Source organism: Pan paniscus, chromosome 9, assembly GCF_029289425.2.
Source record: "Pan paniscus chromosome 9, NHGRI_mPanPan1-v2.0_pri, whole genome shotgun sequence".
Classification (NCBI taxonomy): domain Eukaryota; kingdom Metazoa; phylum Chordata; class Mammalia; order Primates; family Hominidae; genus Pan; species Pan paniscus.
The window spans coordinates 118,930,465-118,957,227 of NC_073258.2; the positions used below are offsets into that span (position 1 = coordinate 118,930,465).

Consider the following 26,763-nt stretch of genomic DNA (forward strand, 5'->3'; position numbering starts at 1 on the left):
TAAAGGGTGCAAAGAAGTTTATTGACTATGATGCAGTAAAGATACCAAGAGTTACAATATTTGTGCATATGGCCCAACAGTGCCTACCCTCCTACAAAACAAAAACAAAAACAAAAAAAGGCAATGAGGTGCAGCAGTTAACAGCCCAACACTGGAGTCAAAGGAATGGAGCTGCCTCTTCTGGCAGCAAAGTTTCAAGTTGTGCAATTAAATAATAGTCTTGGTCCACTCCTTGTGGGTCTTCTTACAGTTTCCCTTTAGAACCATAACTGAGTGACTTAGTAGAACATTCATATTCAGGATGTGGCCTCCAGAAGTGTCGTTTTGTTTTGTTTTGAACAAAGACGTGCTACCTTCTCTCTTGAAGCACCAGTGCTGGGTTCAGGAGCTACAGAGGACTAAGATGTTCCCCAAGTAGCCTGAAGTAACAGGTCACATGGAAAACACAAAGCAATTGGTGAGTCCACATTTTGTAATAGAATTAAGAGTGTAATGCATAAAACTTAAAGTCATATAACCACAAGTAAAAACTTCAGCAGCTAAAGAAAAATTCTGGAAGGCTTTTAACCCCTTCTGAACTAAGTTCCCTTTCTAAACGAGGCTGGTTTCCATCGCTGTGACAAGAGCTCATGGGGTAGCAAAAAGAGAGAGAGAATAGCACCTTAGAAGTTACTCAAACAAGAGGTGAAACAAATAAGTAAACAAAAAAAAGCCACTTTATCTTCCTTTCATCCTTAAAGAAGGCAGGTGTCTGTACACTGCTTTGTGATCCTTCGAAGAATAAAAAGCTGTAACCCAAATCTCAGTATAAGGGATGAAGAAGGAAAATGATAGCAGCTGATGACTGGGATGCAACCACAAACCCATAAAGTAAACTAAGTTATCAATGTACTCCCTTAACACGAAGGACTTCATTCGGTCATTTAAAAAGCAAGGGACTAGTTCAAATCATGATTAAGGCTATAAAAGAACACGACTGAGTATTCACAGAGCACCAATTACCTCAAGTTTAGACTAGGTGTCAATCTACAAACATACTACCCTGCATTAATCTTCACAACACACCTGCAAGGACATTACAAGAAGACCCAGCCAAAATTGGTTCCTCATTTAATGGTATGTGGCTTTCAGTGGGTTCCTGTAACACCATCTCTTTCTTGGAGAAATGTGGACCTGCAAAATAGTCCCCCTCACAATGAGATCTCTATCTTCAAATCTCTGAGAGCCCAAGTTATTTACTCTCGTTGCTCAAGTTGCTTTCCTCTCTCTGTTGAGGTGTCAGAAATGGTCACGTTAGATTGGCCTCAGACAACCACAAAAATTAACAAGCAGCCCCAAAGTACCGTGAGGTTTAACCACTGGAAATTTAAACTGCCAGTCCTGTCTTTGCCTCTTCTACTTCCTCGCGTGACCAGAGTCAAATCACAATGTCCTTCAACTAACCAGATTCGCTCATCTGTGGACTAGGTTAACAGAAGAGGCCAGGCCAAATCTACGATACAGATCTAACAACCCAAATTTTTTAAATTAAGTCTTCGAAAAAAAAGAAAGAAATTGAGAGAGAGAAAAGTGATTTTTAAACTAACATATACAGTCTGAAGTGCTGTAATATGGAAACTTCCTGAACCACCTAATGAAAAATCATGAAAAGGGATCAACCTGTTGAAAGAATAGAGACAGGTGAGGGGATAATTTTTGTCTCTCATAATTGAGAAGTAAATCCAATCACTATTACAGAGGACTATTTATATATGCACCATCCATCTTTACTGATATGCTATACATATGCCTTAATGGCTTATAAAAAATCCTATGTAAATTAACATTTGAAACAAATTGTCATAGCAGAATGGAGTAGCCTGCTATAAGGCACTGAGAGAGTACAAAGGAGAAGTATGTCATGCACAATCTCACTTCCTCATCTCAAATATTATGTAAAAACCGCTTGCAAATACCATAGTTTACTCACAGTTGGCACATTTTAGAAATCAACAAAGTTTTGAAAAACAATACAAGTGAAAAGATGATTTAATTGCAAAGAACTCCTGAAATACTCCATAAGCCCCCCACTAAAAACCTGTAAAGAGTTTTTCTTGCCTCTGACCTGAAAATTCAAGAAGAAAATTGTAGTTATAAGAAAATAAAATAACAGGCCAAGCACAGTGGCTCATGCCTGTAATCCCAACACTTTGGGAGGCCGAGGCAGGTGGATCACGAGGTCAGGGGATTGAGACCATCCTGGCCAAAATGGTGAAACCCCGTCTCTAATAAAAACACAAAAATTAGCTGGGTGTGGTGGCGCATGCCTGTAATCCCAGCTACTCGAGAGGCTGAGGCACAAGAATCGCTTGAACCCAGGAGGCAGAGGTTGCAGTGAGCCAAGATCACACCACTGCACTCCAGCCTGGTGACAGAGTGAGACTCTGCCTCAAAAAAAAAAAGCAAGAAAGAAAATAACAAAGACTCCTTAGCCCAAATTGCACCAGCAAGACTAAAGAAAATAATTTTTCTACTTCACGATTCCTTTCCTTAACTGTAAATTGATGACACTGTACTTAATACTTTAAAAACCCAGTCAAAGCAAACCAATGACTTGATCCTATCAACTCTAAGGAAACTAAGGGTATACACCCTAAGTTATCCAAACACAACTGAGGTTGAGGTCATTAAACTGGTAAGTATATGCCCTATACTAACTCACAGCTGAAAGTGTACATGGAGCAAAAAACAAAGAATACATATCCCAGGCGAATATTTTGTCTGGTGACACATCAGGAAGCCACAAGCTCCACTTCATTTAAAAAATTATTTGGGTATCAGCAGTGTGGCAAACATTCAAAATTCTCCTTCAAACAGTTGGAAGAAAACATGTAATACATTCCAGAGCAAAGATGAATCAAAAAGTATCTTTTTGCTCAGGAAAAGAATTTCTTCATTCAATTACAGCATAATTCATTGAAAGGGGAAGTCATGAGTCTCTTATGAGAGTTCCTGAACAGTTTATAAATACAACAAGAACATTTATTCAATAAATAAGTGGTTCCTAAAGTCTTTACTGATGATCTCCAGGATTGTCCATCGCTATGGTCCAGGCCAGCTCCACTTTCTCTGACAGGCTTTAGCTGCCAGTGGAATGGGATGTTTCCTGTTTTTAGGTGACTCTTCTTGTGTCATACAGACTTTCATCAATATGTCTCTTCATAGTCTGAATCCTGGAGGGAGAAAAACAGCAGGTGTGAAACACAATTCCAGAGTTGGAATTTAGGCAAAGACCACATGTTAGGATCCTCCAAATGGAACCTGGCTTGGGGAGACAGCCACAGTGAAATGCCACTGACTCAATACACCTAAATTCCCACGGAGCTTCACAGGACCTCAATATAATTGGTGTCTATTGGGCTAATTTCTGCTTTGAAGCCCTAGTGGTTTCCTTTCCCTTGGTGAATATTTTTTAAAACCTCAACACACAAGAAAAGATGCCCGTCTACTGCACCCTTTCTTAGCAAAACAAGTGTCAGTGGAATCACCCCAGCGATCCTCTCCTCACTCTCTTGCAGAAATGTGCAAAATTGTGGTTAGGAATTTAGACTAAGTGTCAGTCTACCACTGAGTTCCACCTCTTGTGGCTGTGTGACCTTGGATAAAGTTATTAACTTCTCTAAGCCTCAGTTTCCTCATCTGTAAAATGGGGATAATAAAAATACACCTCATAGAACTGTTATGAGAATTGAATGAGGCAATATATGTAAATTACTTAGCACTGCCTGGCACTTCATAAGCACTCATTCAAGACTAGCTCCTGTTACCATTATTATTATTCATACTCATATTCATTACTTCTAACTTCAAGTGGGCCATTAGCACTATCTGGCATACCACACTTCTCTAGTTTATTTATTCTCCTTGATGACTATTTCATACCCTTCCCTCTTTCCCCAAACTTCCAACACCTCCTCTTCCCATCATTCTCAGCTGATGGCCTTGCTTTCTCCCATGATTGGGACTAGAGAAGCAATTAGTAGGGAATTTCCACAAGCTCCATCACATGTGGCCACTCATCTACATCTGGATCCATCTATTTGGCCTTCCCTATTGTTCTTATACACTCTCCCTGTCTTACTTTATCTAAGGTCAACATCTCCACTCCACTTATGCACTAGATCCTGGCATTACACCAGCAATCCTCTCCTCTCTGTCTTGCAGCATCAATTTTTTCCTTCTCTACTACATAATTCCCATCTGCATACAAATGTGTTCATTTTCTCCCATCTTAAAAAGAAAAGCCACCAGTGACATTGCCCTCCACGTATTGCCTGTCTCTCTGCATCCCTTCACAGCACAACTCCTTGAAAGAGTTGTTTATACCCACTGCCTCCAATGCATCTTTCTGCACTCTTTCTTGACCCCACCCCAGACAAGTTTTCATTCCCACTATTCCACTGAAGATCCTTTTGCCAAGGTCACCAATGACCTCCATATTCCCAAATCATCCAATAATCAATTATCAGCTCTCATTTTACTTCACCTGACTCCACAGCAAATGACACAGTTGATCACTCTCTTTTCCTAGAAATAATTCTCCACTTGACTCCCAGGATACCAAAATCCCCTGGCTTTCTTCCTACCTCACTAGCCGCTCTTTCTTAGACTCTTTACTAATAATTCCTCTTCATCTCCCCATCCTAGAAATCTTGGAGGGCCCAGGTTCTGTCCTCTGACCCCTTCCCTATCTACATTCATTTCCCTGGAGGAAATGTCTGTATCAGTCTCTATCTGCTAATGGCTCCTAAATCTCTACCTCCAGTCTAGACCTCTCTTCTCAACTCCACACCCACAACTGCCTACTCCACATCTCCACTTGGAAGTTTAATAAGTATTTCAAACTTAATATGTCCAAACCCAACTTCTGTTCTTCCTCCTAAAATTTGATTCACCCACAGACTTCCACATATTAGCAAATGGTAACTCTATTCTACCAGTTGCTCAAGTCAAGAATCTTGGAACTATCCTTGAGTCCTCTCATTTTTTCATATATAAATGCAGAAGCAGTAAATCCTTCTGGCTTTACCTTCAAACTATAATCAGAATACAACCACTCCTCACCACCTCCACCACCACCACCCTGGTCCAAACTACCAGCATCTTCAGCTACCTGGATTAATGCAAATGCCTCCTACTTGGACTCTCTGATTCTGTCATTGCTCGTTACCACCCATTCTCAACACAAAAGCCAGAGTAATGCTTTTTAAACAGACATAAGTTGATACTGCTTCTCTTCCCAAACCCTCCAATGGATTCCATTTCATTGAGTAGAAGTCCAGGTCATTAAAATAATCTATAAGGTTCTGTAAGATCTAGCTGCTGCGTTACTTCTCTGATGTCAACAAATACTATTCTTTGCCTTGCTGTCTTCATTTCTGCCATACTGCCCCCTTGCTACTCCAAGAATATGCCAATCATGGCCCCTCCTCAGAGCCTTTGCACCAGTCACTTCTTCTGCCTGAAACGCTCCTCCACAATAGCCATATGGCTTGCTTCTCTTAGGTGTTTTCTTGAGTATCTTCTCACTGAGGTTGTCCCTAACCTATTTAATGTCACACCCCCATCCAGCCATCCCATCCCCCTTTTCTGCTTTTTTCTCCATATCATTAAGTACCATCTCATATACTATATATTTTACTTATTTTTAAAAACTTTGTGAGTATTTGTACCCCAATTCAACAGTCTTAGAGGATGAGAAAGTTTTCCAGGCAAAGAACATTCAGTTCTCGGAGGGTAGGAATTTTTCTCAGTTTTGTTCACTGCTGGTTCCTAAGCACCTAGAACAGTACATATGGCACGTGACAGATGCTCAACAAATCACTGTTGAATGGATTAATATCTGAAATGTGGATAATAACCGTATGAACATTAACTTATTTTGCGTTCTTAAAAATATCCGAGCCTCCAAAGGTTGGTATTAGGTCCTCTGCACTGGCATTACCAACCTTTCTCTCATCCTCCCTATGATACTCAAGTGCATGAGACAAAGAAAAACAAAAAACACTGCAATTAGTCATCGAGCCAAGTGTGAGCTTGGCAATAAGTAAACAGGAGGCAATGACAGGTATGTATCATATGAGATCAGAAGTTCTTTGTGACCTGTTTCCAACTGCACCACACCAGAGAGTCTTCCCTCCTGCTGGGATCCTAGGACACCCACCCCAGCCTCCTAATTGGACTCTCTGATTCTGTCATTAGTCACAGTGAGTACTCAAAGCAGGAGGGATGACAGCCTTTCGACATTTAAATCAAAACTTGGGCCTTCCAGGGTGGTATTTCTTATTGATAAAAGACATCAAGTTACCTAAAAGGTTATATCACCCTAACTCCCTGAAAAGTACTACAGCTCAGTAGAAAAGTTAAATTCAGGGTCGAGTCCAGCCAGTCGAAGTCTCCTAGTATGAATTCAGTGGCATAGGACACTCCTGTTTTGAGATTTTCTGTCAGTCAGCAGAAACTACTCTACGTGGCCCCCTTCCCTAACCTAAGACCACTGCTCTATGCCCACGAGACAGGAAACAAAATCTTGGTTAGAATTGGTAGGGGTCCCCTGAGTCCAAAATGCTCTGGGGAAAGATGCTGGTTCATATCTTGCTTGGACCTACCTGCATATCCTCTGCTGCCTCTGAGGGCATAGGATGGATCCTCTTAGGTAAGCAGGAAGGTGGGACATCAACAGTAAGCAGAAGGAATGGCATGCACTTACCAGGCACTCAGCACAACGGACACAAAGCCTCGCCATGCACGCCTCTTCCTCCTCCTGATCAGTGCTGTAAAAAGAGGACAAACCAAATCTGAATCACCACTATCCTCAATAGAGTAGAGCAGTTGAAAGTACAGGTGTTGAAATCAGACAGGTCTGGTTTTAGATTCCAGTTCTTCCACTCACTAGCTGGGTGACTGGGCAAATTGTTTAAGCCCCAGAAGCCTGTTTCCTCATCTATAAAATGCACATATTGGCCAGGCGCAGTGGCTCATGCCTGTAATCCCAGCACTTTGGGAGGATGAGGTGGGTGGATCACCTGAAGTCAGGAGTTCAAGACCAGCCTGGCCAACATGACAAAACCCCGTCTCTACTAAAAATACAAAAATTAGCTGGGCGTTGTGGCGCACACCTGTAATCCCACTTACTCAGGAGGCTAAGATGGGGAATCACTTGAACCCAGAAGGCAGAGGTTGCAGTGAGCCAAGATTACACCACTGCACTCCAGCCTGGGTGACAGAGTGAGTGAGACTCCCATATCAAAAAACAAACAAACAAAAAATGCACATATTACCTCCCACCCTTAAAGCACAGTTGTTAGGAATAAATAAAAAACAAATACATGTGAAACACATACCATAGTGCCTGGCACATAATAAATGCTCAATAAATTATCCCTCATTCAGAAGTGTACTGAGCACTGACAAAGTCTGAGCATTGTGCTAGCCTAGAGGTAAAAAGAAAAATAAAACTTGAGCCTGTGAAGGGCTCGTGATGGGGGTGAGAGACCTGTTAAAACTTAACAAATATGTTATAATGCAGTGTGATAAGTGTTTTAACAGAGTTAACATCAAACTGCTGCAGCAGCAAAGAGTGAGGAGTGACTAATTGTCCCCTGAGGTCTCAGGGAAACTCAAGAGAAGGGGCTATTTCAGCTGGGTCTTGGAGGATAAGAAAGAGTTTCCAGGCAAACAAGAGAAGGAAAGAGGGCATTCCCGGCAAGTCAAAAGGAGGGGTCTTAGAGGATGAGAAAGAGTTAGGAAAAATATACGAATGAAGTATAGTATGTTAGGGGACATAAATAAGTTCATGGCAGCTGGGACGTGGGGAGATGTCAGGGAACAATGTGACTTAGAGTAAAATCATAAGGGGTTTTGGATACCATGCTTAGAAATAGACATTAGCATTTTTACCAAGGGTTCTTTGTCTTTTTTGAGCCACAGATTCCTTGGAAATGGCACAGGGTGCTCTCTTATCATTAAATAAATGCACACACACACACACATACACACACACACAGAGAGAGATTGAATTTTGGACCTTCTCAATGTAAGACTCCCCTCCCCTGACATAGATAATGGAGAAAAGGGGTTTTACGTAGATTTGTGTTTTGATTTCCTTTTACTACATTTATGTTTAGGGAATATACTAGATCATGCCTGCTTACTGGCAGAATAATGTTTAATAAATCTTTTTAATAACCACGATCCATGTAGCCCCTCCCTTCAGAACATATGCTGACCAAGAATAGATCTCGCTTATTCAAATCGCTTTTGCCCTCCACAGCTATTCTTAAAGCCTCTCTCATTGCTCAGGCATTTTCTGTCAGGAGACATCATCAGCTCAGTGCCAAATACAAGGTGAAGGAAAAATAATTGACCTGGAATTGAAAGAATGAAACACTGACTTCAGAATTTATTCAGACCATGGCACTGTACAATCTGATTTCCAAAGCAGAAGACTAGGACCATATATCAACTCCCCCATCTCTCTCCAAATTAATATTCACACACATCACTTTCAACCTTCCTTTTGGCGCCCCTTAGCAGAACTATTCTCTTCGAAAAGAAAGTTCACCAGCAGAACTAAACTCGGTCCAGAAGAAAGGAAGGTGTGGATGTGGGGGTCTGGGAAGGGCACTAAGGAGGAAACAGGCTTGCTGCCCAGGGCTCCTGCTGGACTTACTCATCGGAAACCTCAATAGATGACTTCTTATAGCCAGACCTGCTCCTCTTCTTCAGCCCAGCAGCCTTCCTCCCCATTCTCACCAGCAGCAGAGCAACCACCACGGCTGAGGGCACAAAGACAAGGATGGAAAGAAGGGCCACAGAGGAAAGCATGGTGCCAAAACCTAGAGGCGGAGAAAGAGAAGGTAAAAGACAGGGACGTGCAAATATGCCTCCTGCGACATGAGCAACTAGGTTCTACTTTTGCTCTTATATTTCTTCTGATTACAAAAGTAATAAATCATTGTGTGAAAGGTAGAAAATACACAAAAGTACAATGAAGAATAAAAATGTACCGATAATCCCACTACCTAGGAAGAACACTTTGGTATCTACCCATTTAATCTTCTTCTAGGGGTATCGGGTATGGGATGCAAGGAGGGCATATATATTTTTAAGTATGGATCATATATTATATATTATTTTAACCTCCTTTTTTACTTATAATATGATAAATATTTAACAATTCCTTCCAGATGTGATGTGTAATCGCTGCATAGCATTCTATCATATTGAATAATTTATAGAACTAATCCTCTAATGCTGGACATTCAAGTTGGTTCCAATTCTTAGAATCTACAAGTCACATTAGGATAGCCAGGCTTGTACATAGATCTTCATCTTTAGCTCTAATTCCTTAAGATGAAATTTACCATGGAATTACTAGATCAAAGGGCCTATATATATATATATATTTTTTTTTTTTTTTTTTTTTTTTTTTTGAGACGGAGTCTCGCTCTGTCGCCCAGGCTGGAGTGCAGTGGCGCGATCTCGGCTCACTGCAAGCTCCGCCTCCCGGGTTCACGCCATTCTCCTGCCTCAGCCTCCCAAGTAGCTGGGACTACAGGCGCCCGCTACCACGCCCGGCTAATTTTTTTTTTTTGTATTTTTAGTAGAGACGGGGTTTCACCGTGTTAGCCAGGATGGTCTCGATCTCCTGACCTCGTGATCCGCCCGCCTCGGCCTCCCAAAGTGCTGGGATTACAGGCGTGAGCCACCGCGCCCGGCCAAAGGGCCTATATTTTTAAGGCACTAATTCATACTACCAAACTGCCTTCCAGCAAAACTGTATCATTTTCTTCTTCTGCCAGCAGTATGAATGTGCTCATCTTTGAAACCTACAAGTTATTACCTTTAAAAGAAAAAAGAAAGAGAGAGAGAGAAAGCAAGAAAGAGAAAGAGAAGGAAGAAATGAGACAGGGAGAGAGGAAGGGAAGGAGAAAGGAAGGGAAGATGAGAAGGAAGAAGGAAGGAAGGGAGGGAGAGAAGGAGGAAAAGAGCAAGGGAGAGAAACTTGAGAAAGACTTGAGAAATGATGACGAATCTATAATGACCCATAATGTACCTCTAAATCTTTAGCTCAAATCCAATTAAGGACTAGCATGACCACCTAATCGTCATCAGGGAATAACACAGAAAAAAAAATCAGTCCTTAATCTACTCTTCTCCTGTTTCACACTAAAGGGAAACTACTGTTCTTTGCAGCATAAAAGAAAAGCACTACCTCTCAACGTTAGAGGGGGTACCCTTTCAAGACACAGGGAAGAACACTATGTCATAACTGGGAGTATGAACATGCTAGGAAAACTGGAATGACTTCTATTTCACAGAGATAACAACCCTATATTTACTCAGGGGTTTTCCGTGCATTCCACAAGAACTTTGGTCACCTAAAGTTAAAATTAAAAAAAGGGTAATGGAGAAACTATGACAAAATTTGGAGAGAAAATTCAGTTTTCAAAATAAAGATTAAAAATTAACCCCAACATACATATTGGGATGGCAGAAAAATTACTTCGATTCAATGATTTAATGACCCAACTGGCTTACAAAGATAGACAGCTTTGTTTATCATCGAGCTCTCCAGAAAGCACCACAGCAGTCACAGAGCACTGCAGAAGAAGGTTGGTGGCAATGAGCTTACCCCTTTCTGTGACTGTTAGCTCTGTCATGGGAATATTATGGTGCACATCTGGGGGATTCTTCACAGCACAGCTGAATGTCCCATTGTCCTTTATGGTAGGGTTGCTTATACTTATAGATGCATCCCCTTTGTATACATTTCCAACCCAGGAAATCCGATCCCGAAATGTGCCTGCTGTGGTTGGGTACTGGAAAGACTGATAATGAAATATCTAAGAAAGCAACACCATGAGAGAAAAAGTTAACTTGGAAAATGCAATGAAAATATAAAGCTCAGTAGGTCCAAAATAAAATACAACTGTATAATGGTGTGTTTTTTTTCAGTTGGGCAACTTTTTATGCTTTTTTAACCTCCATCCTATAGGTTAATAAAACTGATCAGAAAAAGGCCCGATGAGAGACTTCTGGGATCCTAACCCTTGAATCTCTTCTAAATTCTCCCTGGAACCCTAAAATAATAGTTCTCAACCAGAGGCAATTTCACCCTCCAAGAGATATTGGCAATATCTGAAGACATTTTTGATTGTCACAACTGGGGAGATGCTACCTGCACCTAGTGGGTAGGGGCCGGGAATGCTACTAAACATCCTACCATGCACAGGACAGCACCCACAGCAAAGAATTATCTGGCTCAAAATGTCAACAGTGCCAAAGTTGGGAAACTTTGTTCTAAAGTAGCATCTCGTATTTGAATAGCACTCTATAGTTTGCAAATAATTTCCACACATTTACTCACTTGAGCCTCATGACTACACTGAACTACATGAGGCAGGTATAATTATTCCAAATGTATAAAAAGGGAAGCAGGCTGGTCATGGTGGCTCACGCCTGTAATTCCAGCACTTTGGGAGGCCGAGGTGAGCGCATTACTTGAACTCAGGAGTTCAGGCCCAGCCTGGCCAACATAGTGAAACCCCATCTCTACTAAAAATACAAAAATTAGCCAGGTGTGGTGGCATACACCTATAATCCCAGCTACTTGGGAGGCTGAGACAGGAAAATTGCTTGAACCCAGGAGGCGGAGATTGCCGTGAGCCGAGATTGTGCCACTGCACTCCAGCCTCGGCAACGGAGCTAGACTCCGCCTCAAAAAAAAAGAAAAAAAAGGAAAGAAAGAAAACAAAGCCAAACAAAAGACTAAGTGAGTTGCCCTACGGTATACAACTAGTAAGTGACAAAAGGGAGATTTTTGCTTATTCTCAAAATCACAAGGAGGTTGTAATATAATTCAGCCTCTCTCAAGTTATCTATCTTGACAATTAATATAATCCCTAAGTCTAATACCTGATAAGTACTCAGTGAATATATGTTGAATTAAAATAATGCTGCCTAGGACTTGATCAGACACTTCATCACCAAAAGCCTAATTATCAGACACTTATCAAAAGCCTTGATTAGACACTTCATCACCAAAAGCCTAATTATACCTGGGGCAGGCCAGGCAGGTATTACAATATAATATGACTTATGCAATATGGCTTATGCAAAATACAGGCTTTCCTCTTTCTTTGTTACTTGGTACCTTCCCATTTAGGAACCTGGGTGTTTACAACCACTGAATTGCCCAATTTTGAAAAGCAACTTCCCAGAAAAGATGCTGACTCACTTATTCATTCATTTGTTCATGCATTTATTCAACAAATATTTGGTGCAGACCTCTAACGTGCTAGGCATTGTTAAGCAAAAGGATATGGTGGGAGCCACGCAGGCATAGTCCCTACTCTCACGGAACTTACATTTTAGTGATAAAGACAGATAATGAGAAATAATAAGTGTGTTGAACATTTCAAAGGGGGAGGTAAAGAATCCCTACCACTAATTATCAGCATCAGTGTAAAAGAGTTTGAAACTCCTTATTGACAAAACACGGCCCACTGTGTATCCTCGAGATTAGTCTAGCCCATAAATTCGATGTTAAGTTCATGAAACTCATATCCCTTGCAAATTGATTAATCTGACACAATCCTGATTGACTAACCCCATGACTGCAACATCATGTTATGTAACTTTAATTCCAACTTGTATGAGTTTGTTGATTTTCTGACCAGCCTTGCAGAGAGCAGCACTAGGAGAGAGCTGCTGTTTCTGACCCAGGAAGCTCCCTATTGCTTGCTCTGTCCTACTTTTTACCAAGGAGGCAGAGCCAAATAAGGCCAGCCACAGTTTCCTGACCACTCAGAATCAAGTGAACTATTTCAAGTCTGAAAAAAAAGTGGGAGGGGAGCATGAATACAGCCTAGCTTCTTTCATTGGAGTCCCCTACCTAGCCTCAAGCTATGTGGCATTCTATAATGGCTCCTAACACAGAATGCAAAGCTTATTTATACATGAAAGTCAAAGAGGACATTTTTCCAGTGAAGGAAATGGGATAAATAAATCAACAATACTTTAAAAAATACAATCTTCCATACAGCTATGACATTCACATTCTTGAATAACATCTATCCTGAGCTAAGGATACTGCTGGAAGCTTAAAGAGAAAAAAATTTTATAGCATTTTAATCTTCAATTAGACACCTACAATGAAACTTGGACCATAAATGTGTTTTATATGTGTGACTAATATACCTCAATAAGGTATATTGCTTCCAATATTGCAAGACCATCTGTCACCAACATCTGTCACCAACACGAGGTGCCACCATTTCCTTCAAAGGCAGCCATATAAATCAATGCAGATGTTTATACACTGGGAGAAAGTGCCAAGATAACTCCACAAAGCGCAAATATGCAAACAGATACACCCATTGAGACAACTTAATATGACAGAAAATGAGCAGCCTTAAGAGAAAGGATGTCCATGACTGGACCCATAGAATTTTTCTATTCAATAGTCCTGAAGGTACCCTTTTTAGTACATTAAATCTGAAAATGAAGCTATGAAATAATGCAAAAAGAAACAACAAAGAGGAAACAAAATTAAACCACATTTCCTCTGAGTTTCTGACAGCTTTTTTCCTACAGCTTATTTACAGAATTCTTACGTGGGGCCCTGCGTGACCAAATGAATGTCATATAGGATAAAAGGTCATCTATCTCTATTAAAGTAGAAGCCCATCTTCTACTCTAAGATGAGATGGCCTCAGGCATGCCTATGATTTGCAGTAAAACAATTCCAAAACTGTTGACCAAAGGAACGTTCCGAAAAAGTACACACTTACTGATACTGTGCGGCTGCTGCTGGGAGGGCGATATGTCCAGTCTACAGTAAGCTTGTCAGTGACATCTGAAGTTGACTTGAAAGTGCATTTCAACTTGATCTTTTCTCCAACATAACCTCGGACATGGGCATCTGCATGAATCTCCAAGGAAAAGACGATATAAACACCTAATCAAAGCAAACCCAAACACTTAAAATGCATTCATGTGGGTGGAATATACAGATGTGAGTGAACAATTATTTTTAGAGCCCTCATCAAAAAGCCAGAGCAATAAATATTAACAATTATCTTCTCAGGCAAGCCCACAAGGGACAAGGAGTTGATATCTGCATTAATCAAAGATAGCATTTTTCAATCATTTTCTAATCTTAAATCACAACTGAATGCTTGTGTAAAAATTTAAAATCTGGTCACACCAGCGTTTTCCCGAATACAGGCTTGTGGTTCAATTAAGTACAAACAATGGGTCTGCCCATGGCTGGCTAAAAGGCAACATCACCCATCCCCTTCCATCCCCCGCAGACACACACACACACACACACACACACACACATACACACACTCTGGGAATATGGCAGCTTTTGTGGTCTAAGGGACTTACCCCAAGTATAGCATGGTTGCATCATGAAGCTACCATTGCCTCATCAACAGCAAAATGAGAATAGGAAGTAAGAATGGGAGAATTTATTTCAAATAATTTTCTAAAACTGCCCCCAAGGTACTATCTAGTTTTTCCCTTTTTCTTAAAGCTGGCTGAGGAATCACACAACCATTAAAAGTAAATCATGGGGAAGAAAACAGAATAGGTAAATGCATTCTAGCAAGTAAAAATAAGGAACCATTTTAAAACCCACTAAAGACTTACGTCTTCCAAAACCACTCATTTATCCAACTCTGACACTTCATCTCCCTGAAAAGGGCTGGCACTTTGTTCTAACCAGTTCCTTCTGCTTTCAGAAAACAAAAACTTATCTTTCCCTACAGGGGCATATTTTAGGAAATGACATTGCCAGTACTTTGTTCTTCCTGCTTCCTTATCTACCTCAAGAAGCCATGAATCTTCTGCTGGCCAAGACAAACAGAGCAGCAAGATTTCAGAAAAGTGCAAACCCACACGCTGTCCTGAAAATCGGCAGTGCTTCTGGTACAGGCAGAATGGTGTTGTGATTGAGCACGCAGGCCACGGCTCCTACGCCAGAGGGTCTGGGTTCAAATCCCGGCCCTGTCACCTGCTGGCTCTGCAGCCTTAGTAAGTTACCGTACTTCTTCAGTCTTCTCAGCCTCATGGGAATGATAATAACAGTACTTACCTCAGAAGGCCACTGTGAGGATTAAAAGAGTTAAAACACATACAACACTAAGAAGCCTACCCAAACCAGAGTAAGTGCTCAGTGCGTGTTAGACAGTGTCATTGTCATTATTGCCACCTCTTCAATCCTGCCCACACACTCTCAACCTTTCCTGTCACAGTTATGAGTCATCAGTTCCAGTGCCTTTACCTCTGCCACCTTTGAATCATTTTTCTTGCTCCTCTCTAGACAATCCAGTCTGTTGACATTCCTTTTAAAAGGAGGAGACCAAAACTGAACCCACTAATAAGAACTCATAAGAATCTGACCCTCCCAAAGATGAAGATTACTTCTGGTCTGCCTATGGCACCCTTTCCGACTTTGCCATGCTAAACCTGTCCTGCCTTCTGTGCCTTTGCAAATGCTGTCCCTCTGCTGGAAAGCTTTTATCCCTCAGTCCCCACTTTCTTAGGCCCTCAATCCTGACCCATCACTGTAAGAAAATCCTTATTCATCACTCAAGATCTAGCTCTAAAAACTGGAAGGTGGAAATGAATGGACAATCTACACTCTCCCCATGTCCATTCCTTTATCCTAAAACATAAGTATAATATAGAGATTTGAAATACAGATTTAGAATTAGCCAAAGCTGGACTTGAGTTCTAGCTCAGCTACTTTCTGGTCGTGAGACCGTGATCTCGGTTACCTAACCAGTTCAAGCTTCAATGTCTTCACTTGGAAAATGGGAATAATAACAAGATCTACTTCACTGGATCACTCTGAAGAGCCACTAAAATCAAAAAAGATAATTTTTCATTACGATCATGTTGTTCATTTCACAACATGAAACGCTTGGCACAGCATCTGGAATAATAACTTTAATAAACGTTAGCTATTATTATTAAAATGAACACCACACATATTCAAAAACTTTCAGTAATTTCCTATTGGACTACAAAATAAAATTCAGACAGTGGCAATCTAGCCCTAAACTTCTGTCACTGCATCCCATCTACCTTCCCAATCCCTTCATCATTACTTGAATGTCCTGCCATGTCCCACATGTACTGTGTCCTTTCATGCCACTGAGCCTTTCTTTGAACAGGTCTCTGTCTGAAAGGCTCTCCCCACCTCTAATAATCCTGCCTGGGTTGTTCCCCACCACACCGTATCCCAACATTCACACACCTTCAAATTCCAGCTCAAATATCGGCCCCCTTTGCGGTGCCTTCCCAAATTCCCTGATGCGGTTCATCGCCCTTTCTCCTCCTAACACTAGGTACATAATCCTGCACAGGCACAGATGCCATCAATTGCACCTAGTTACAAAGGCTATTCCTCTATTAAATGTCAGCACCTTCAGGGCAAAAATTCAGAGGGAGGGGAGCAGGCAGAGGGACACTGAGAGAAACAGGTGGACAGGTCACCAGAAATTCTAGTATAGGAACAAAGCATGCTTGTAAATCACCCACTTTATTCCTATCACCTTTTTTATAGTACATTCAATACTCTTAACTCCCCTACACTCCTATCTTTCCATTGCACCCTTTCAGAAAAAGCTCAGCTCTAGACGACCAGACTAGGCTAGTTGTGAACAAGAAAAATCACACGACTGGACAATTACCATAAGAAATGCGTGAATATCTTCCACAGCTGAGTCCTCAATGAGGCCTGGCAAACCTTTAACTGGCCTTGCTTAGCTTCCCATTCCATGATTCCTCAAACCCTTGTCATTCTCCCTTAGTCCTCCATGCAACCTCCAAACCCCTCATTCTCAGAAGAAAGTGCTACCTCTTACATCGTCATGAAACTTGAGGCCATATAAACAGCCCAGGCACACACATTCCTGCATCTGCTCTCATCCTTACTTCCAACCTGAAAGGATGTGGTGTCCCTTTTCCTATGCGAGGCCAGGTCCTCTGCTCTGCCTGGATTCATCCCCTCCATTCTCTGCTTTAGCAGAAAAACCTCTCTAGGCCAGGCGTGGTGGCTCATGCCTATAATCCCAGCACTTTGGGAGGCCGAGGCAGGCGGATCACATGAGGCCAGGAGTTCAAGAGCAGCCGGGGCAACATGGCAAAACCCTGTCTCTACTAAAAATACAAAAGAAATTAGCCGGGCATGGTGCCACATGCCTGTAGTCCCAGCTACTCAGGAGGCTGAGGCAGGAGAATCGCTTGAACCTGGGAAGCAGAGGTTGCAGTGAGCTGAGATCACACCACTGCACTCCAGCCTGGGTGACTGAACGAGACTCTGTCTCAAAAAAAAAAAAAAAAAACCTTTCTACTGCCTTCAACCCCTCCCCTTCAGCCTCTAAATACACAGGTTTCTCCCATCCTCAAAAACAAATAGCAATTTTAAAAAATCTTTCTTTAACGCTGTAATATTACTCTAGTTACCAACTACTGCCCTTTCTCTCCTTTCTAAGCCAAGTTTGTGAAAGAGTGGTCTACACTTGAGGTCTCCATTTCCTTCTTCCCATTCACTTATGGACCTTATGGTACAACTGAACTCCACTACCACTTCTGGTAAAAGGCATCATATATCTTAAAATTGTAAAATCCGAGGGATAAAAACCCCAGTAGACACCTTTCTATACTTATTTTACTGGGTCCTCTACCAGTGACTCATTGCTCCTTGAACTTCTCTATCCCAAAGCTTGCATGACAATGCTCTCATTCATTCACTCATTCTTCAAACATACATTTCTTGAGCATCTCTTTTGTGCCATCCTCTGGGTTTGGAATTAAATGCAAGCAAAATAAATACACTCCCTTGTATACTTGAAATACAGCAGAAGTTTGATACATTAATTAAGTAATCATAAAGACAAATGCATAATTAACAAACTTGGATAACTACTACGAAGGAAGGAAAAAGAAAGTGGCTATGGGTACGGCCCCTGTTATGATGGGGGAGAGGAGAGTGGTTAATGAAAGCTTCCCTGGAAGTTACTCTTGAGCTAAGATCTGAAGAAAAAGGTAACAAGGTGAGGAGAGGGAGGGCATTCTAGGCAGAGGACACAGCACATGCAAAGGTCCTGCACCAGGAAGGAGCTCAGTCAGTCAAGGAGCTGAAAAGGAGTATGACTGCAACACAAAAAAACACGAAAGGGAGAGAAAATAGAATGAGATGTGTCTGGGAGGTAAACAAAAAACAGACCAGGCAGGACCTTACAGATTTGGGTCCTCATCCTTAGTGTAATAGGAAGCCATGGAAAGTACTTAACTATGGGACTGGGCAAGAAGAGACCTGATGAAATCTGCATTCTTAAAAGATCACTTTAGGCTGGGCGCAGTGGCTCACGCCTGTAATCCCAGCACTTTGGGAGGCCGAGGCGGGTGGATCACGAGTTCAGGAGATCGAGACCATCCTGGCTAACATGGTGAAACCCCGTCTCTACTAAAAATACAAAAAATTAGTGGGGTGTGGTGGCAGGTGCCTGTAATCCCAGCTACTCAGGAGGCTGAGGCAGGATAATGGCATGAACCTGGGAGGCAGAGCTTGCCGTGAGCCAAAATCGCACCACTACACTCCAGCCTGGGCAACAAAGCAAGACTCCATCTCAAAAAAAGAAGAAAAAAAAGATCACTTTAGAGAAGACACTTACAAGGAATCAAGAGTGAATATGGGTAAATTCAGCATGTTGGCAGGCCGAGGTGGGTGGATCACCTGAGGTCAGGAGTTCGAGACCAGCCTGGCCAACATGGCAAAACCCCGTCTCTACTAAAAATGAAAAATTAGCCAGGCGTGGTGGTGGGAGGCAGAGGTTGCGGTGAGCCAAGATCGCACCACTGCACTCCAGCTTGGGCAATAGAGCAAGACTTCGTCTCTTAAAGAAAAAAAAGAAAAAGTGAATGAGTGAATATGGGGAAATTACTGAGGAGGCTACTACGATAGTCAATTAAGAAAGAAGGGAAGTTTGAACTAAGTATGGCTGTGGAATGTTAGGGAAAGGAAGGTATCAAGGATGACTGTCAGGTTTCTGACTTGCTGATGTCATTCACTGAGACAGGAAGACTAGAAAAGTACTAGGCTTGGCAGGGGAACAGGAGTTTGATTCTGGATGCATTTAAGGTGCTTCTGAGATACCCAAGGGATAATGTCAAGGGAGCAGTTGGTTTAGGGCAAAGGTGAGCAAATTATGGCCCATGAGCTAAATGGAAGCAAATGGATCTAGTGGAAAGGGAACAAACTAAAAACAACTAGCAACTGACCTTACTGCTAGCTCTGGGTGTGACCAGATTGGCCTAAATCAATTATGACATCCAGTGGTCTTTTGGTAAACAGCTAAAAAAAATTTACAATGTCTTTTAAAACAAAGTTTTATTAGAACACAGCCATGTTCATTTGTTGATGTATTATCTGTGGCTGCATTTTTTGCAGAATTGAATAGTTGCCCCCAGAGACCATGTAGCCCACAAAGTCTAAAATACTCTCTGGCCCTTTACAGAAAATGTTTGTCAACCCTTGGTTTAGAACAAAGAGATATGGGTTACAATTTAAGATCAGAATCTCTTTAGTTTCCCTCCAACCAACTCCACCACTGACTGTGTTACACATACACACACACATACTCTCTCTGTCTCCCCACATCTCTGACAGTATGTATCAAATATCTAACGCTATTCTTTTCTTAACCATCCTTTAAACACTGGTGTTCCTTAGAGCTCCAGCCTGAATATACAGTCATTCAACATGTTTTCCTTGGACAATCCTATTCACTTGTAGATTTAACAACCACTAACAGGATAATGATTTCCCAATCTATATTACTAGCCATGATCTGCCTCTGAGTGTTCAAGTGTTACCGGATATACTCTCTTGAATATCACCCCCACAGGACCTCAAATCGAATGCGGTAAACATTTGTTTGTTGCCAGCTCAACATCCATTTCCCCTGATCTCCTAATAATATCCTTTTTTTTTTTTTTTGATACCTACCTTTTCCCACACAGCCTATGAGCTAGGAGGAAATGACACTATCAGTCAGGATCCAGGCAGGAAATGGAAGGCACAATCAGCTGAGATTGTGAAAAGTGTATGGGCCACTTTTCTTTTCTTTTTTTCTTTTTTCTTTTTTTTTTTTTTGAGACGGGGCATCACTCTGTTGCTCAGGCTACAGTGCAGTGGCGCGATCTCAGTTCACTGCAACCTCTGCCTCCCAGGTTCAAGTGATCCTCCCATCTCAGCCTCCCAAATAGCTGAGACCACAGGCGTGTGCCACCACACCTGGCTAATTTTTTGTATTTTTGGTAGAGACGGGGTTTCCCTATGTTGCCTAGGCTGGACTCAAACTCCTGAACTCAGGCAATCCTCCCATCTCAACCTCTCAAAGTGCTGGGATTACAGGCGTGAGCCACCATGCTTAGCCTAGGCCACTTTTTGAAGGGACTTTTCCCAAGGTTAAGGAAGCTGACAGCACACAAAGCTTTTACCATCCCCAGGTCTGAAGGGCAAAGGGAGGAAATGGTGTTACTAGATCCTGGTAAGAGTGGGAGCTGTGGGCAACCTGACAGGGCTGTTGTTAGAGGGATACAGGTACTACAGATCATGGCACCAAGAGAGGGAGGGAGCAGGAAATAAATATCCTGATCTCTCTCCTGCCCTCCAATCTCCTGCCAATGCCTCCCGTTGGCCAAATCTAACTGGAAACCAGAGGAAGAGAGCCTGAATGATGTACTCTATACAGTTAGCTTTCCAAAGAGTAGAGTAGAGAAAAGAATGAGTCTGGTGGGAGGGGAGAAAACTAAAAGTAAACAGCCACTGACTTTACTGCCAGCTGAGGCTGACTCAGATTTACCTAAACCAATCATTACATCTAGTGGTGTCCTGGTAAACAGCAAAACATTTTTACAAAAAATAAAAGGTCCACATACATAGGGTTGGACAATTTCTGTGGTGCAAATACTCCTACCATGGTCAATTTCAAGCTACACAGGTTAAGTCCCTAATGCTGACATAGGAAGAGGTGTATTAATACTTAATTGGCTCTTGAGAGCCAATCACATCCTCCCAATCATAAAGATAGGTCAATATGTGATCTAAGCTAATCCAATCAAAGCGAGTTTCAGAAAACCTGCTTGGAAAGTTATTTAATGCCCCCCACCCCACACCCGCCTTGTTTATTTTTTGTTTTTTTGAGATGGGGTCTCACTATGTTGCCCAGGCTGGTCTTGAATTCCTTGGCTCAAGTGATCCTCCCATCTTGGCCTCCCAAAGTGCTGAGATTACAGTCATGAGCCACCATGCCCGGTCCTCCATGCCTTGTTTATGCTCCTCTCTATGTCTAATATTTTCTTCACTCCCTATCTCTAACAAACTTATTCCTCTTTCAAGATTTAACTTCACCTCCAGGAAATCTTTCCTTTATTCTCATGCCAGATCAAAGCATCTCTCTCCATCCTCATGGTTTCTAATGCATTTCCCTCTTAGTATCAGACTCTAAAATCATCTGTTGACTTATGTCTTCTCCAATAGATCCTGATCCCACCAAAACAGAGCCTAGCATATTGTGGATGTTTAGTATAGTAATATTTATTCAACTAGACCAAACCAACAGTTTCCTCTTTTTTTTTTTTTTTTTTTGAGATGGAGTCTCACTCTGTTGCCCAGGCTGCAGTGCAGTGGCGCGATCTTGGCTCACTGCATCCTCCACCTCCCGGGTTCAAATGATTCTTCTGTATTTTTAGTAGAGACAGGGTTTCACCATATTGGCCAGGATGGTCTTGAACTCCTGACCTCATGATCCACCCGCCTCGGCCTCCCAAAGTGCTGGGATTACAGGCGTGAGCCACTGCGCCCAGCCCAGTTTCCTTTTTATAAAACAAAAATTATTACAAAATAAGCATTAAAATTACACATTCTGGTTACTAAATTATAGTAAATTTTGGTTACTAAACCAAATTTTGTTTGCTAAATTATAGTAAGTACACCATCAATAAACCCACCTACCTACCAATTTTTTCCTTGTTAATACATCTGAACTCCATATTTATGAGCATGATTTTGCCAAAAAGTTATAAACATTTAAAGTCATTTTGTTGAAATCTAAATACTGGATATGTGGGGTCTTAATTGTATAGTTAAAGAAAAATAAGAAAAGTAATAGTTTATCCATGGATGAACTAAAATTCAGGGCTGGTGAAAAAAACTCTAAATGATGATAATTTTGTACAGTTTTATATAAAACTCTGAGAACTAGAAGAAATTATTAACTTTTTTCTTTTTCTTGATTTTTTTTGGTTCTAATTCACTTGTTTATTTTGGGGGAGGAAGAATTTGGTATGGAGCAAAGAAATACCAAAACTACTTTAAATGGAATAAAACCAACTTTATTCTTTTTTTCCCCCGTACTGGTAGATAAAGCAAACTTTATAAGTGGACTATTGAAGGAAAAGTGTCTTTTAAAAGTGTTTAGTTTCCCAGTGTCCTTCCAAGCTTAAGATACAGAAGCATTTGTTCAAAGGATAGAAAACATCTAAAAGTTTAGGCTCAAGATCAATCTTTACAGACTAATATTTTCGGTTTGTTGTTTGTTTGTTTGTTTGTTTTTTGAGACAGAGTCTCACTCTGTCACCCAGGCTGGAGTGCAGTGGCGTGATCTTGGCTCACTGCATCCATGGATGAACTAAACTATTCTATACTGTTAGACATCAGGGTGTTGACTCCTTTTTGGGGAGAAAGGATAATGACTGGAAAGAAGCACAAAAGAAGGCTTTTGGAATGCAAGGAACATTTTATATATCCTGATTTGGGTGCTAGTTACCCATGTGTGTTCAGTTTCTTAAAATTCATTGAGCTGTATAGGCTTATGACATGTGTACTTTTCTCTACATATATATACTGAAATTAAAAAATGTTTTAAAACCAATGGATGTAAGATAGCTTGTCTCTTCCACTCATAAAAAAAATACCAATCCAACATTAATTCACTCAGAAATGTCCATCCCAGGCCTAATGCCTTTATCTCTTCATCTGAGCAGAAAAGCATTCTTGCCAGGTAAAAACAGCCAACTATAGAAATACTCATAATAATTAACAAAAACTTTTTAGTCTGGGGAAAAAACAAGAAAATCACATTTTCACATAAGTAATTTTACACATGAAAGAATTAAATGTGTCAATAAAGCCCCCAATCTTGTATGCCCCATTTTCTAAAATACAAATCTACTGATATTTTATTCATATTGCACACCTAAGTAAAAGAGAGAAAAGTTTAAGAAACCTAGGTCCCCTAGTCTACCATTTCTAAATACTTAGATAACTGATATAGCAGGACCAGACTCATAACTTAAGGAGAATTCAAATAATCTAATAATTTAAGTGGTCTTATCTTTGAAAACAAAAGGAAAATAAACACTGACATGAAACCAAACTCAACCACATAAGATTTAAAACACTAAACAAATGGATGAACCTTGAAAACATGCAAAGTGAAAAAAGCCAGTCACCAAAAGCACATATTGTGTAATTCCATTTACTTTATTTTTATTTATTTATTTATTTATTGAGGCAGGATCTCATTCCATTACTCAAGCTGAAGTGCAGTGGTGCAATCCCAGATCACTGCAACTCCCACCTCCCAGGTTCAAGTGATTCTTCTGCCTCAGCCTCTCAAGAATCTGGGATAACAGGGGCATGTCACCACACCTGGCTATTTTTTTTTTTTTTTTTTTGTATTTTTTGGTAGAGATGGGGTTTTACCACGTTGGCAAGGCTGGTCTCAAACTTCTGACCTCAAATGATCCACCCACCTCGGCCTCCCAAAGTGCTGGGATTACAGATATTATTCTATTTATATGAAATGTCCAGAATAGGCAAATCAATAGATACAAAAAATAGACTGGTGGTTGCCAGGGGCTAAGGGAAATGGGGAATGAGGAGTGATTGTTAATGGGTATCAAGTTTCTCTTTGGGGTGATGAAAATGTTCTAAAATTGATAGTGGTAATTATTGCATAACTGTGAATATACTAAAAACCATTCAATTATGCCCTTTAAGACAGTAAATTGTATGGCATGTGAATAATATGATAAACCAGTTGTTTCTTTTTTGTTTGTTTTTGTTTTTTGAGACGGAGTTTCGCTCTTGTCGCCCAGGCTAGAGTGCAATGGCGAGATCTCAGCTCACTGCAACCTCTGCCTCCTGGGTTCAAGCGATTCTCCTGTCTCAGCCTCCCGAGTAGCTGGGATTACAGGCGCCCACCACCACGCCTGGCTAATTTTTTTGTATTTTTTAGTAGAGACGGAGTTTCACTATGTTGGTCAGCCTGGTCTCGAACTCCTGACCTCAGGTGATCCAGCTGCCTCGGTCTCCCAAAGTGCTGGGATTACAGGCAAGAACCACCGCACCCTGCCACCAGTTATTTTTTAAAAGGCAAAAAATCTATTCCACAAGTACATAGAGATTGTAAAATCAACTTTTAATGTTTGATTGAATTATATGGTCTGCTGGACTTGACAGATGCTCTTCAAAGCAAAATGACATTAGATTTAAGAAAACACCATTTCCAGATTTTTTTTCTCAATAAGACAATATTTGAATATTTCTCGTGTGTGTGTATGTGTGTGTGTGTGTGTGTGTGTGTGTGTGTGAAAGAGAGAGAGAGAGAGGACTGGGTTTATTAGGAGTGACAGTAGGCCAGCCTAAATATCATACTGCAAAGTAATTTCGCTTAAAAACTGGAGACTTATGATGACACAGGCAGCTGGGAGGGATCGGGGGTGTGCTGGCAACATGAATATTAGTCACCAGTTAAAAACTTTCCAGCCTTAACTGCTAAGATTTAGGACATCCGAAGTCTTTACATTAAAGTCTTTATATTTATATAATATTAAATATCTCTTTCAGAAATCCCCATTACCCTCAAGGAAATTTTATAAATTTAGCAATTCACTCTAATACTAGATATACTAATATTTTATTTCCCAGGAAGACACACATACACAAAATCCAGGAAATAATTGTACCTTAAGATGAAGGTAATTAGGCTGGATTGAAATTTATGCAATTTGAAAATTATATGAAAGCAAAACTCACCTAAATTTTAAGATGTGAATGTCAGTGTGAATACCCTACTTCTGATATTACTTAATAAATTTTAACAGAATTTATATGCTTTCTTGTATTAAAAAAAGTTATGAAAATGCTAAAGCAGTTGCTTTTTCATCGATATGCTTCTCTATAATGAATCACATCACATCCCTTCTGTGACTAACAAATATTTCATTTTATAGACCACAATAATCACCTACAAAAAATAAAATTACCAACTGTCATGATTTTGTTTCCCAAAACTACTGGGGCAAACTACTGAATGCTAGAACTGTTTTCTTTCTAATCAGGGTATACAGCGCCCAAACCACAGCGGTCAAGCACTGATAATACCACCACAAAATAACACCGGGTGCCCCCAAAGCCAGAGCTCTCTGTGGTTCCATCAAGTATGCCATCACCAAACTACAATGACAGGTCACGCAAGGTGAAAAAGCTCCCAAGGCTCAGGAAAGGACTGACAAAATACCAACTATCCTCAACGGGGTGGTGATGACATCGTCCCAACGTCCCGCTCCCTCCCTCCTTCCTTCCCAGAGCTATGCGGGGGCTTTCTGGAGACCCCCCAACCCGGAACCGGAAAAGCGACCATCTTCCCTAACCCCCCAGCCGGAAGTGGAGCGTAGCCAGCCGGAGCACTCACCCTGGAAGAACAAGACGCCCAGCAGAGGGAAGAGAGCGCAGCCACGGCTTCCAGCTGCTCCTCTCTGCTGCATCCCGGCAGCTCTTCAGATGCTTGCACACCTTGTTTACAGCTCCCAGTAACGACACAGGTAACACCGGAAGTGACGTCAGAGCAGGAGGCCGAGAGACAACTTAAATGGCGATCCGAAGTTACCATAGGAACCTGGCGTCTTTCCAGAACCACACCTGGTTTCACTGACCAGAGATTTATTAACTTTCAGGCAGGAGCTAAATGCTCTCTTTTGCTTGAAAATGAAGTAGGCTACGGACTTGGAATAATTACAATTTTGTTTTTATGGAATTCTGCAGAACTAAATAATTTTGATGCTCTGACTGCATGTCAGACATCGTTTTTACGTCTCGAGATTTAGTTGAAGGTTCTCAGAATACACTACCGTAAATTTAGAGTTCAGAAACACCTGGGAGATCATACAGTATAGATAAATATATATTAGGTGCTTGTAGTGATATGTGCCACAAGCCTCATTGGTTGGTGTCCTTTTTAGTGTAGGTATTGCAGCCTCCAAAATTGGGTGTTTATTAAATTACTTTTGGCGGTGGCAATAATGATCAAATCATTACAGCCTGTATTAGAGGAAAAGAGGAACTGGGATTTGTGTGTCTTTGGTTGGAAAAGTAAGAAAGTTATGTTATCACAGTACTTGAAGTGAGATGGCGTCACATACTTCTGAAAAAGAGATGGTACAATAAGTGCACTGCTTTAATAATCAGTAAGCCTCTTCCCTGGAAATTGCCACATGTCAATGAAAGCAGGAGGAGAATAAAAGTATGCTTTCGCTTTGGGGAAGAATTAATAAGTTTCCATTTTTCAATTTCCATTCCTTTACTAGACTTGAAAGCCAGTAGTTTTCCCTATTAAAAGTGTAATGCAAAGTACT

General features: G+C 41.1%; 1 protein-coding gene across 2 annotated transcripts; it reads right to left on the reverse strand.

The window, feature by feature from the left end:
• On the reverse strand, window positions 1–25,980 carry MPZL3 (myelin protein zero like 3). 2 transcript variants are annotated; one of them, XM_003820056.5, is made up of 6 exons: window positions 25,824–25,980; window positions 13,836–13,966; window positions 10,676–10,886; window positions 8,711–8,876; window positions 6,749–6,812; window positions 1–3,212 (listed from the first exon to the last, which is right to left on the reverse strand). In XM_003820056.5, the coding sequence occupies exons 1-6, from the start codon at window positions 25,894–25,896 to the stop codon at window positions 3,186–3,188; spliced, it is 672 nt and encodes a 223-aa protein (XP_003820104.1). In that variant the 5' UTR covers window positions 25,897–25,980; the 3' UTR covers window positions 1–3,185. The 2 variants fall into 2 exon arrangements, with proteins under 2 accessions (XP_003820104.1, XP_003820103.1); XM_003820055.4 differs by having other exon boundaries at window positions 13,836–14,002.
• Window positions 25,981–26,763: the final 783 nt, after the last annotated feature.